Source organism: Zingiber officinale, chromosome 11A (genome assembly GCF_018446385.1).
Source record: "Zingiber officinale cultivar Zhangliang chromosome 11A, Zo_v1.1, whole genome shotgun sequence".
Lineage (NCBI taxonomy): Eukaryota > Viridiplantae > Streptophyta > Magnoliopsida > Zingiberales > Zingiberaceae > Zingiber > Zingiber officinale.
In genome coordinates this window covers 73,344,735-73,358,582 of record NC_056006.1, presented here as the reverse complement: position 1 = coordinate 73,358,582, position 13,848 = coordinate 73,344,735, and the positions used below count along the sequence as shown (strand labels likewise).

General features: G+C 38.1%; 1 protein-coding gene and 1 long non-coding RNA gene across 2 annotated transcripts; one reads left to right on the top strand and one right to left on the bottom strand.

Annotated features, from left to right (window-relative positions):
• The first annotated feature begins 8,505 nt into the window (after positions 1-8,505).
• LOC122030895 (protein LURP-one-related 8-like) lies at positions 8,506-10,115 on the top strand. The gene is made up of 2 exons (XM_042589941.1): positions 8,506-8,822; positions 9,435-10,115. Exons 1-2 carry the CDS (start codon positions 8,559-8,561, stop codon positions 9,807-9,809), a joined length of 639 nt encoding a protein of 212 aa, XP_042445875.1. The 5' UTR covers positions 8,506-8,558; the 3' UTR covers positions 9,810-10,115.
• A 138-nt stretch (positions 10,116-10,253) lies between these two features.
• LOC122030896 lies at positions 10,254-11,676 on the bottom strand. Its single transcript, XR_006125649.1, has 3 exons — positions 11,491-11,676; positions 11,032-11,348; positions 10,254-10,868 (listed from the first exon to the last, which is right to left on the bottom strand). It is a non-coding gene; the product is annotated as an uncharacterized LOC122030896 (long non-coding RNA).
• Between the last annotated feature and the right edge of the window lie 2,172 nt (positions 11,677-13,848).

The following is a 13,848-nucleotide window of genomic DNA, read 5'->3' as shown; positions in this document are numbered from 1 at the left end:
GTTATACATCTCTAGGTATCATCGAGGATATCTAATCATATCCAATCGGTCCATGAGTCAAGATCTCCCACGAAAGAACATTAGGCGAGTTGGCTAACCAACGCCTTATAAACCGTTATACCACGATTCCTCCTTTTTAGGTTCAAGAACTCCTGACAAGCTGTACAGAAGGAGGTAGAGAAATACTATCTCTCTAGAGCATCTCAGAATCATCAACAAGGAATGCTCTGCTCCCATAAGTAGTCTTCTGCATCTTCCTTCACGTGGTGCCTGGTCACATAAAGGATACACAGCTAACATCATCTTTTCTTTATCAGTACAAGTCATATATCTGAATGTACTCACCAAGTTATACAACCAAGTAATGATTATATCCCGTAAGCGTTAAGCAGGTAGCATTACACTTTTCCAAACCAGTGGGGTCATCTATCTCAATGTACCTTTAAAGCTATCCAACCAGGTACAAATAGCCCATGGTCAAAGTACTCATAGAATAGGATACATCGATTCTCTACAGACTAGTCTAGCCAACAATGTTATGCGGCTAACTCAGTCAATTCTATGTCTGTACAAATCATGAACTCAAATGTGTCTTCTAGGTTATCTAACCAAATACGAATAATCCAAAGGTCAGAATCTTCATGAAATAGAGTAAGTCGGTCTCCTATTGACCGAACTAATAGAAGTAACTCAGTACTCTACTAACTACACCGACAAGAATAGATCAGTCTTCCACTGATCAAGTCAACAAAGGTAAATCGATCCTCTACTAATCAAAGCAACAAAAGTAAATTGGTCCTCTACGAACCGAACCAACTAGGTTAAATCGATCCTCTACTACCCAAGTGAATAAGAGTACATCGGTTCTCTACTAACCGAAGCAAGATGATATTTAGCAGATACTGTACATTACCAAACTAGTGATAACAGAGACTAATAATACTGGTGGTATGGTAAGAGAAATCTCATGAGACTATAATCCCTAATCTCTAGTAGTGTTTGATGGATCTAACTAATGACTGACACAACACAAGTCATTCATGGTATAAACAACTAGTCAAGTAACAACAGAAGTGTATGATAACAATATACAACATACCTCCTATAGCTTGGAGATTCTTACCGTTGTTTGGTCCCAAAACTCAAAAAGTCACATCGAGAAATCAAATCACGAAAATCCAAAACACAGAAAATAGGCCTCATAAACATGTGGCTTTGATACCAATAAATTGTCACACCCCAAGAGGAGTCCCTACCGATAAAATTTCAGCAACATCTCCCCTATACCGGTGACAATCTGAAGCATATATACATACATCCACAAGCATACTTATCAGCAATATACAACAACCCACACGGCTGGATGAAAACACAACCACGCAGTTTAATAGCAGCCCACACGGTTGGAAGTAAACACAACCACGCAGTTTAATAGATAGCCCACATGGTTGTAACATAAACACGACGAAAATCACAAAATAAGGAACGTAAAACACACCAAACAACTAACTGCGAGCCAGCCCGGCTTGACACGACAACTACATCAATTCAAGTACAAGATATCACAAAACTAAACTCCATATAAAAGATACAAATACAAGAACAAGTACAAAACCAATAATGTAAATGAAAGTATTAACGGAATGAGAAGCTCGATATGACATGGGACTGGCGGACAGGATCTCCAGGCGGCTCCATAAATCTTTTACCTGCTACCTGGTGAAATAAACTAGTTTATGGGGTGGTGAGTGTTAGGACTCAGCGGGTAATAGACAGATAGTGCATGAACATAATAAAGAACTAGAGATACAAGGTATATAGTCTCATAGGGAAAATACAAGATACTACAGTGATATCAAAATAAATGTCCATACCTGAAACAATATCCTAGGTTAGTAATAGAAGGTCAGGTGTAGCAAAGATCTGCTACAGTACAGCTCATAACTACATAGGTATCGTGTAAGGTATATACATGTTAACAATAGGTAAGTCAGTGTCTAAACACATACCACAGGTATATATCTCAACCTATGTAAACATATCAGCATAAGTAAGCATCAGCAGCATAAACTAGCAACAACAGCATAAATAAGCAACAGTATCAGCAGGTATAATAATAACAGCGTATGCACGAATGGTCACTCCCGCCCACCCCTCTGCATCATGACCCCTGTATAGTCGAGAGGTCGGGTCAGTGACAGATTGTATACCACTCCAGCTACCACTACTCTCGAGTGGGCAAAGGGACAGTTGCATAGTAGCTAACTAGCTACATCTGCGACAGGGGTCCTTGCTGCTCGCAACTTCAGTTATCACTACCCATGAGTAAGCGAGTGGGAGCACGACAGGACAAGCGACACGCTCCAACTACCATACCCATGAGTGGCCGAGCGTGCAGCCCTGGCCAACGACCCTCTCAATCACAAGGGAGACATGGTCGCTGACATGCATATAATGACATGATACGTAAAATGCAACAGTCATTATATATATATATATACAGAAAATAGGTATGTTACATGAAGTCAGCATGCTCAGTAAGGTGTGTAAATAACAACATTCAAGCAAGTAAGCATGATATCTAGTATCAATATATTCAATATCTAATATCTAGTATCTGGTATATAATATTTGCTAAATATCATAGATAGCAAGGAGAGACTGTATAGATATAGAAACGAGTTTCTCAAATATTGAGTGGATAAGTATCAAGCACAGAAAAAATACGAGTGGAGTTAAGATAAATACATGAATTATCTGAAAATATAGCTCATGCACTAAGATCAATGTACTAAAGAGACAAAGCAGAAAGTACCCACCTTTATATGTCAATCATGCTAAATAATCTCACATCGATAGGCTCGTCTAGAATCAACGTCCTACAAATCACATGATATATGGTTTAGCTAATCACATATACAACAATTATCTAAATCCAAAGCCCAAACTAATTAGGGAAACCCAAATCAAAACATGATCATCGCTTAGCCCCCACTGTATATTTAGATCTCGATAAAACAATTCTCTAACATAATCCGATACAAATCCATAACCACCAAACCATCATAGAAATATAACCAAAACTCCATACATAGCTTACCTTGAATCAAAGTCCCCAATCCAGATCTAAAATCTTCACATTTCACATGCCCAATTGAATTTACAATCCAAGCACCCTTAAACAGAACAATCTAACATAAGAATTAAAGAGGGCTACCTTGAAAAGAAACTAAACCAACAAAGGAGCAATGATCTGATGCATATACCTCATCAATGATATGATGGAACTGCTCCTTGTCAACCAGAAATCCAATTGGGCAGTAGAAGCAAGGTCAAGCTCACGGCCAAAACAAAGGCAGTTAGCAGATGAGTATGTGACGGTGAAGCCACTGTTGGAGCTCATCCTCGCAACTCACACGGAGAAGTGGATCGACAACATCTGACAGTATCCGACAACACTGATCGGAATAAGGTCTGGTGGTGGCTGCACAATGAAGAAGGATAGCCGATGATTGACAGCCGATATTTGCAATCGACTGGTGGTTAGGGTGCTTTAGCTGGAACCTGTCGGCGACCGGCCATGAGTCCACTGTGTTGAGATCATACCAAGGACTTAGGTAGACCATCGACGATAGGCTGGCGTCTCCGGTAATGGCGCAAGGTGAGTGATCGTAGGGGAATGAGAGATCGCGAGGAAAGGATCGGGGAAATGGGGCTCGGGTGGAGAATGTTTAGGTAAATGCATCAATTAGGTCGGTCGTGGTGAAGAAAGGGGGTCGACACCGTCGACCCCTCACGACGGCGATGGTTGTGGCGTCGTCGGTCAGGTGGCATGGGTGTCGGCCGGCGATGTCGAGTAGAGACGCGAGAGGGGAAGGAGAAGGATCAGAGAATAGAAGAGGAATGTGATTAAGTCATATCTTATAAACTTGTTTAGTTAATTAAACTATAAGTTAATTCTTCAATCAACTCCCACTAAAGGGGTATTCCAAACAAGCTTTCCCCTAGTCCAATCAATTCATCCCCTTTAAATTAGTCATACAGACTCCGTTTAAATCCTGAAAAATTTTTAAAAATTTCTGAAAAATCCAATAAGATTATTTCTCCTGTAACACTTATTATTTAATTATTATTTGGGTGCCGTATTTTACAAAGTATCATCTACATCCTCAAAGGTTTAAGAAGAAGTCAAGATGGATGAAGAAGAGGTCTTGGAAGTAGTCAACCTTGCTAGCACCCCCATCGAAGTGAAGTCAAAGAACCACATTATTTGCTTTGGGTGCAATGAGAAGGGAGACTACAAGAGTAGGTATCCAATGGGTAAGAAGAAGGTAAGTCCTAAACTCATTCAAGTGTTTTAGACACTAATATGAGTTGTTGGAAAGGAGCAAAGGAGAAGGAGTATATTAGATGCTTCACATGTGGTGAAATGGGACACTACCACACAAAATACCCAAAGAAGGGAAATCTCAAGAAGTTGTAGCATTTGAAGAAATGGGAGAAGAAGAGAAACTCAAGTCAAGGGGGATCTTCAAGGGTAAGGGAGGTATATACCCTAATTTGAAATATAATTCAAATTGTTAGTTTCTCATATATGCTAAGAGAAATGATTTTGCTAATATCATAGTATGCCCATGCACAATTTTAGCTTTAGATATCATGATAGAAGTAGGCTAAATTTTGAAATTAACCCTAAGATACCTATGCATGATAGACCTAAACAAGTTAGTATTAGTACCCCAAGGTAGTTTTGATATGATCAACTAAGTCAGGTTAGGTCCTGTTGGTTTTTAACCCCGTGTCTAAGTGTGCAAGAACTTAGGAGCACAGAAAGTCGAGCGAAAGACGCAGCTAGCGAGAAGGATGACACGGGAGAGAGTCGATGGGCTTGGTGCATCCGAGAGACGAGGTGCTGCGAAAGAGTACGCGAGCCGACGAGAAGAAGGCACATGAAATTTTCGAGGGACGAGAAGTCGAAGAGCAAGATTGCTCAAAGGTCGAAAGTTGGGTTCGGGTGAGCCCTATTCCAGAAGACCGAGATCACCAAGTGGAGTCAGAGCCTGAGTGGAAGACCCGGACCCAAGCGAGCGAAGCCGGAGCAAGAACCCGGACCAAACAATTAACTTGCTGTTAACTTAGGTCTGAGCGCTCGAGCCAGAATTTTTATCTGGATCGCATCAAACGCGATCCGTTGCAATGAGGATAAAGTTTTATCCCCCTTCAAGAACCTGGAACCCTTCCAGGTGCTCCGACCAGGGCTATAAATATAGCCCTGGTCCCAGAAGCCTAGACACAACACTGAGAACACAATAGAACACTTGTAAACAATTTCTTTTGTTTAGCTTCGTATTTATAGTACTTCAACTACTATAAAGAGGCTTCTCCGATTAAAGGAGAATTTAATGCGCTTTCCATCTTCCTTGGATTAACAACCTCCCCGGTTGTAACCAAGTAATTTCTTTGTACCTCTTCTTTTTTTAGTTTCTTATAATTATTTTTATGCAAGTATTAATTTTGATAAAGCTGTCAAGTTCGAGGAAGGTTGTTTTTCTTTGCAAGCCTATTCACCCCCCTCCCCCCCTCTAGACGACCGCCAAGGGTCTTAACAAGTGGTATCAGAGCCAAGTTCACTTCAGGAGAATTAATCGTCAAATGAAACACAAGAAATGGTCGGAGCTAGCATCTATCCACCGAAGTTCAAGAGGGAATTTGCGTTTTGAAGACGTCGAATAGAGGTATTTTTTAAAACCGATTTTAATATTTTGCTAACAATTAAGTATGGTTTTGATAGGCCCAAATGCAAAGAAGGAAAAGAACTTGAGGAGTATCAATGGACTAAAGAGCAGCGCAACAACTTCATGTCTAATGGTAAGGCTGCGTTTCACCTTCTCAGCATTCTGCCTACTCAAGATTTCGACAGAATCGTCAAATACCAAAGTGCAAAAGAATTTTAGGAAAAGTTCTTGAAGCTCCACGAAGAATTGAAAGAAGCCGAATCCAACTCCTCGATGAACACCGAATCGTCATCAGAAGAATCTGAAACTGAGGAACTTGCCGGAATAGCTCTAATAGTCGAATACCTAACTAAAGACAAAGAAACCTCTTCCGAGATGAGCATCGATGAAGGAGGAGAGTGTTCGGAGGAAATCTACGATGAAGGGGGAGCATCAGAATATGAGGTAAGTCAGGTACATGTCTTATCTCCTGAAAAGTCATTTAAATTTATTAAGATTCTTTCCAAGGATTTAGTAAAATTAGAAAAAGAAAATATAGACTTGAAAAGACAATTAACTTATATATGCCCCTTAAATTTGTTTGATAATTTAAAATTATAAAATAATAAATTAAAAATACAAATCGAAAGTTTGAAAAATGAACATGTATGTTTGAAAATGAATAACTTTTAAAAAACAAAATTTAAAAAATATAGAAGGCTAAACTGGTATATTAAAAAACACTAGGGATAAATTAGAAAAGTCCCAAGAAGTTATATACCTCCTAAATTTTTAATGAAGCCAATAGATATGAACTTGTACTGGGTTCCAAAATCATATTTAGGTTAACTATTTTTTTGAACTTAGGGCTTTTCAGAAAGAAGATTAAATGTTTAAATTTTTTAAGAGACTTTGTCTAGAAGTGGTTGATGATTCAATAATAAAAAAGGCATAATGTCTCGCCACATTCTGGAAGTCAATTACTGAATTGAATGTTTAATTGACTTACTGTGAAGCATTCAACTAATATTTTAAATTTTTTGTTAAAAATATTTATTTAAAAAGCATTTAATCATTAAAATTTGTTTAAAGTTTTTTTTTAACGGTTTTTGAAATTTTTATGAACTAGTAGTCAAAATGTATTTTTTTAAAAAAATTTTACCAAAATTTTTTTTATTTTTTCCCCTTAGACTGTTTAGACCTTCTAAGTTATATGTTTAACGTACCCCACTTTTAATGTGATTAAAAGGAGAAGTAGTAAAGATCAAGTTTAGAAGAAGGGTAGTACAATTTTAATTTTACTAAAGGAATCCTCAGCAAAGGAATCCTCACAGACTCTAACATTGTGTCCAATCTTGACTACATGCATAGAAAAAATTTAGGAGATGTTCATAGAAAAAAAAGGGCCATGACATGTTCTATTCCCTCCCCAACTTCAACGCTGACTCCCTTCATAAGAGGAGTAGTAATATTGAGATTGATTCTTGTTCATGTAAATTGGCCAATGAAATTGCCACCCTCTTCTAAATCAATCTCTTCGATATCTTCAAGTCGGGGAACCAATCTGGTGCATCACGTTCATGAATTCCACCGGGATATTGTAACACCAAACCCAAAAGGACTTCTTATCAAAGTCATGGCTGCATAACACAACAAATCTCTCCAGTTCTTTAAATATTACCAAGTAGTTAAAGAAATTTCATGACCCTTCTCTCATTATATGTTTCTGATCCGTTGCTGACTTGAAATCGAAAACAAAGATGCTAGGCTAACAATGTCTATTTCCACTCGATGTAGAGTTTGCAAAAAGCATTGCATTTGTTATTTAAAAAGTTGTCTATGTTGACTGCCTTCACCAGCATATGGTATAGAGTATATGCCATAATTTCATCTCTGCAATCAAGTATGCCATCTTATCAGGATTCATAATATTAATAAAAATCCTACACTTAGATCCCAAGAAGCAAGATCGGTTGATGATCTTACATGGGATATCTCCATCGAAATCCTAGGTCTCCACGGTAACCCTACCCGTGAAAAATTTTGTAAAGATAACTTTTTTTATTGTCTGATTAATAATGCTTCACGTCATTTATTTTTATTTGTAAAAATCCTTTAATTCTTAATAGATCTCACTTAATCTAATATTGAGAGATTCTCCAATCACTCATTACATTTGTACGCAAGCTTAACACAAAAATGATGAATTTTATCATTTTTCCTACATTTAAAATAGTTTTTAATATTAATTTTTTTATTTACTTAAAAGAAATTAATACAATAATTTACTCGTACCCTTATTCAAATCTATAAAAATCAATTTTCAACAACTTAATATTTTCTTATTTACATGGACATATAAATCTTGATCAAAAACTATGTATCATATATAGTTTATAAATTTTTATCGGACAAAATAAAATATATTATCATTAGAGGCAATATTTATTTGTTAAAACATACTTATCGTTGCTTCAACATCAATGCCGATCAAGCTCCACTGTCGTTAATTCAACTCTCGGCTAACAAGCAAACAGAAGACAAACAACAGTCCCTTTCCTCCTGCCACGTGGCGAACACGGAGCCACAAACCTCCCTTGTTATCATTCTAATCCCCCTTAATTAATCATGATTAACAAATAGTTAAATCCTCCCAAAACTATCGCCGACGCCATCCTCACTCGCCTCGCACGTGCCTACGCCGTCATCACCATCGGCCTTACGGGGGCAATTTCGTCCAGATGTGCATTTATAAATGGCGCACTGAGCGAACCCTCTCTCTCTCAACAAGAGTCTTGTCGATCGCGCACGATTTCGTCCACCGAAGACCCGAAACGCGCGGCGATGACGAAGGTCCACCCCAACGCCTCTCCGGCGGTTCCACCCAGTTATGAATCGGAATCTCCCTGTGGCAGCGGAGGAAAGCCGGCGGAGGCGGTGGTCTTTACAGTGTGGCGGAAGTCGCTCCTCTTTAACGGGAATGGGTTCACGGTGTTCGATGCCCAGGGAAATTTGGTGTTTCGAGTCGAAAACTACTCGGCTGGGAGTAGAAATGAGTTCGTTCTCATGGACGCCGCCGGCAAGCCGCTGCTTACCATCCGGAGAAAGGTATTTTGTTTTATAAAAAAAAAGGGAGCATCTTTTTTTAGTGCAATGGATTTCCTGTCGGTCAATTTAGATTTTATCACGATCGGTTTCTGTTCGGAAATCAGAACTTGAGGGATTAAGTGGAATTGCCATGAAAAAATATATCCATCTCTTAAATTTTTAGCCTTTTTGGCGTTCAGGTGGTTTCTTGAGCTCTATTTATTTCCTGTTGGATCGTTTTTATGCCGCATCATGTTCTGAATTCATAGATACTTGACCTGTTTTAAAGATGTGCAGAACCCAGAAAATTTTAAGTTCTTACGTTGCTTTTGTTATCTGAATTTTAGATTGTTTCTGAAAAAAAAAAATTACAGAGACTTTTTCGCCTGTGGGTGCGGCTGTTGTTAATGTATATTATGATGTCTGATGGTTTTAAAGAAGATCATGCGATAGGTGTTCTGGAGTAGTTCAAAGGATCTGTTTTTACACTAAAAATTATGGCGTGATTATGAATTGGTTTGACAAAGACACAAAGTACAAGTTTGGAACTTTTCTCATGTATTTGTGCATCTTTGACAAAAGTGTGTTGCTAGTGTCATAAGTTATGGTTTCTGATATCATTATACCATGCAGAAGCTGAGTCTTGGAGATCACTGGCTGATTTACAATGGTGATGAGAGCGCCAATCCTCAGTTTGCCGTCAAGAAGCGCACGAACCTCTGGCTCTCAAAGGGGATGGCACGAGTGACTCCATGCACTTCTGGTGCCAAGGCATGCCTCACCTATGACATCGTGGGCTCTTACTCAGAGCGATGCTGCGCCATCTATGACCACAACAGACAGCAGATGGCGGAGATCAAGAGAAAGGAATCTGCCCAAGGCATTGCCCTTGGCCTTGATGTCTTCCGACTGATCGTGGAGCTAGAATTCGACTCATCTCTCACTATGGCCATCGTGATAATTCTCGATCAAATGTTTGGATTCAGAGGATTCCTTTCCAGAGGTTAAAGCTAAAGCTTCTCCGGCTGTTGAGCTTGTATTTTATCAGGTTGTTACTTATTGCTCTCTCCTCAAAGTTTGTAACCACAGAACAGAAGAGCCAAAATAACAGAGTGAAAGAAGGTGGCTTCTTGTATGTGCATAAGATGAGAGGAACAAGTGACAAACAATGAGCGCAAAGAAAGTAAAAAAGCACCGTGTTTGTATTGCTCCTCACTGTATACTACGAGGAAGGCAGATGCCGAAAGCAGTTTATTAGACTTGAAACATTTTACAATCGGAACAAATAATATTAAATTTGTATAGTTTCTCCAAGTTTGCAATGGCCAATTGAGAAAGACATCAATTCTCCTAAACATTTTTTGGTAAATGATATCAGCTCGACAGTAGGCAAGCAATGTGTTCGTTTCTTTTTTGGCCTACCATTGTATGGTAAATCATACTTCTGCCTTCCACGGAGACAGAAAGCATCCATCTGTTGACAAAGAGACATCACATCTCCATTGGCAGTTTCTTTCCTGTCGCAACTTAGCGAAGGGCACTTCAGAAACATCAACTTGGCAGCATGGACCAGATTCGATAAAATTTAATTTTGCATGAACGAACTGACACTGTTAATTACATTTCTGCACGAAGATACTCATATTTTACTGAAAAGTACATCAACTTGCGTATTAATCTGAATGCATGCTCTGTGGAGATCCAGAATTATAGTTTCTTCCGATCATCATCCGTTTTACTCAGTCTGCTACAACTCCAGACCTGTTGGTTAGACAATGAATCCCATTGCTGACAGAACAATTCAGCTTTTCTTTCGCCATTAACTTCATACGATACAGTTCCAACACAAGATGTGTATTGAAACACAGTTAGCTTTCACGTTAGAACAATCAAGTAACTATTCTCATGAACAAACTGTTCATCCAAACGAACGTAGTGGATGAACCTGTATTCCCTCAAGCTCGCAATGGCCACTAAACTCGAGCAGAAACCTAGACGTCCTTCGAGGCTTTGTCTCATTACATTTGCTGCTCCTAAATGTTGAGAATGGGAAGAATGACTTGGCTGCTAGAAGTGGCAGATCATTATATAATTTAGCGACTTTGGCTTATATAACTGTAAATTAAAAGAAATCAAGGAGCAAATTTATCTTTTGAGTATAAAATGTTGGATCTCTATCCGTTGGAGGGACAGAGATTACTTATTTGTCAAGATTAATTGAGTTAATAACCTTAAATTGTCGGCCTGGCATGCAAATCAATCGTCAACTTCGTCCGAGCTCTTTTAGGACGTCGCTGGTGGTTGCACGAGCTGAGCCGATGTTGAATCGATAACATTGATGCTGAGTCAGTGAAGTTGCAGGGTGTCCGAGATAGTCGGTTACCGAGTCACCAAGTGCTCCGAGAGCTGGTTGCTGAGTCGTCAAGTGCTCCGAGAGCCAAGTCGGTGAAGCCGATGTCGAAAGCTCAAGACGACACCAAGCGCTCCGGAATAAAACCAAAGTGGGATTTGTAAGTTGCATCGCTCGAGGAACAAATACATCGATTCCTGCAGTTAGGCAGTCTCATTAAAACAGATTGGCTCCTTCGACGGTGCTAAGAGATCAAGTTAGACGTCTATTTCTCAGGATAAAATGATGAAACCATGAACATAATCTAGCACAGATTGTCATGACAAACTGAATATATACCTGAACTCTATCACTTGTAGCTACCGAGCAAAGAATATCATAGCAGAAAGAAAGAGAAAGATCTCTCTTCTCTTTTGCTAGAATTTCCTTCTTGCAAAGATTTCTTCTGTTTTTTTTTCTTGCCCATGAACGCCTCACAGAAGTGGCATTCTTACGGAGCAAGCAAAGGAGAGCTTGTGCGACAAGCCAAAGCGCGTGGCTTGTGCAACAAGCCAAGCATGTAGCTCGAGCAACAAGTCAAGCATGTGGCAATGCCATGTGTGCTGGAGCATGTGAAAGAGAATGGTAGCAGACACTGACTGATCTAGATATATTGTGCACCGATCGGTTCATTATGTGTAATAACGTTCACATATTGTGCACCGATCGGTTCATTATGTGTAATACCGTTCACACAAGAATTTTATGGATTAGTATAATTCCGGCCCCAGATTTATATCTCGTCTACATTATATATTAACCTTAATGTCACTCTTCCGATATGGGACTAAAATCCATAAATCGTATTTTCATTCACATTTTTCCAATAATCTCCCACATAAATAGAAACAAGATAGGTGACAACCTTCGATAGTTAAGTTGTGTATAGGATAAGTATGTGTTACCTTTTGAGCTTTTCCTTATGAAAATTTATTTACTCACTGGCTGATCAATAGATGTAATATCTTTGAACTATTCTTCCATTTGTGTAAGTATGGAAATATCTCACCCAACACTCTCTCTGATATAACTCAGGTCTCATGAGTGTGCTCGTTATTAACCATGAATACTTATGGTTCTATGAGAAACACTAAGAATTGTTTCTTCAAGTCTCTTCGAAGCGGCTCCATTCCTTTTTCATATAGGTGATCTCTCGAGAGTATTTTTCATTACTCCACTACCATCATTAGAATCAAGAATGCTTATCGTTTATCTGGTCATTGATTGATCGGGTTATTCCCCCACAGTGATTATCTTTCAGTACAGTTAGGTTGTCCCTTTGAATCTAGTTCTTGGATCTCCAATCAGCATAGGTTGGCTTTCCTTTGCAACTACAGTCGGTATCGGCATTAACATTAAGATCATTCTTGCGATGAGCTTGCAATTAACTCTTTATTTAACCCTTTGGTTAGCGAATCCGCTAGATTATCCCTTGATTGCACATAGTCAATAGTGATAATTCTCGTTAAGAGTAGTTATCTAATGGTGTTGTGTGTACGATGTATATGTTGAGACTTACCATTGTACACATGATTATATGCCCAGTTAATTGTCAATTGATTATCACAATATATGTAAATTATAGGCACAGATTTCAGCCATCTAGGAATATTTTCTAAAAATTATTATAACCATTCAGCCTCTTTTCCACATTTGTTAAGAGCAACAAACTCATATTCCATTACGAATATAGTTATTATGATTTGCTTAGAAGATTTTCATGAAATAACTACACTTTTCTAAGTGAATACATATCCACTTGTGGACTTAGAATCTTTCATGTCTGATATCCAATTCACATCATTGTATCATTCGATCACAATACAATATCTCATGTAATAGTACTCTTGTTATCCATTTCCAGTTATCAAGGCCGTGATTACTGATGTATCTACTCAATTTACTTACTACGTAGATTAAGTCTGATTGTGTACAACTTATTAAGTATATCAGACTTCTAATCACCCTGGAGTACTTCATCTGAGAGATACTCTTATCTTGATTTTTTTGATAAATGTTGACTCATATCTATCAGAGTCTATGCCAACGCAGTATCATCCTTGTTGAATTTCTCAAGAACTTTATCATATAATGGAACTAACTAAGAATAAGTTTTTCTGTTGTTTTAAGAATTTTAATTTCTAGAATCACATCAGCTAGTTTTATGTATTTCATATCAAATCTTGAGTTCAACATAATTTTAGTGAAGTTGATTATCTTATCAGTATTCCCAATGATAAGTATATCATCTACATAAAGACATAATATAACATTGTCATTTTCTGTGTCTTTCATGTAGATACATTTATCACATTCATTGATCTTAAATTCACATTTCTTCATAGCAGTATCAAATTTTTTATGTCATTGTTTCAGAGTTTGTTTCAAGCTATATAATGACTTACTAATCTACAAACCTTATTTTCTGTCTTAGCGCAGAAAATCCTTCAAGTTACTTCATGTAGATTTTCTCTTCTAAATCTCCATTTAGAAAAGGGGTCTTTACATCCTTTTGATATATTTTCAAATTTCAAAGAGCGACGATAGCCAACACTACTCTGATGAAAATTATTTTTGATACCAGAGAATATGTATCAAAGTAATCAAAACCTTTTCATTGTTAGTAACTTCAATTACCAATCTAGTTTTTTTATCCAT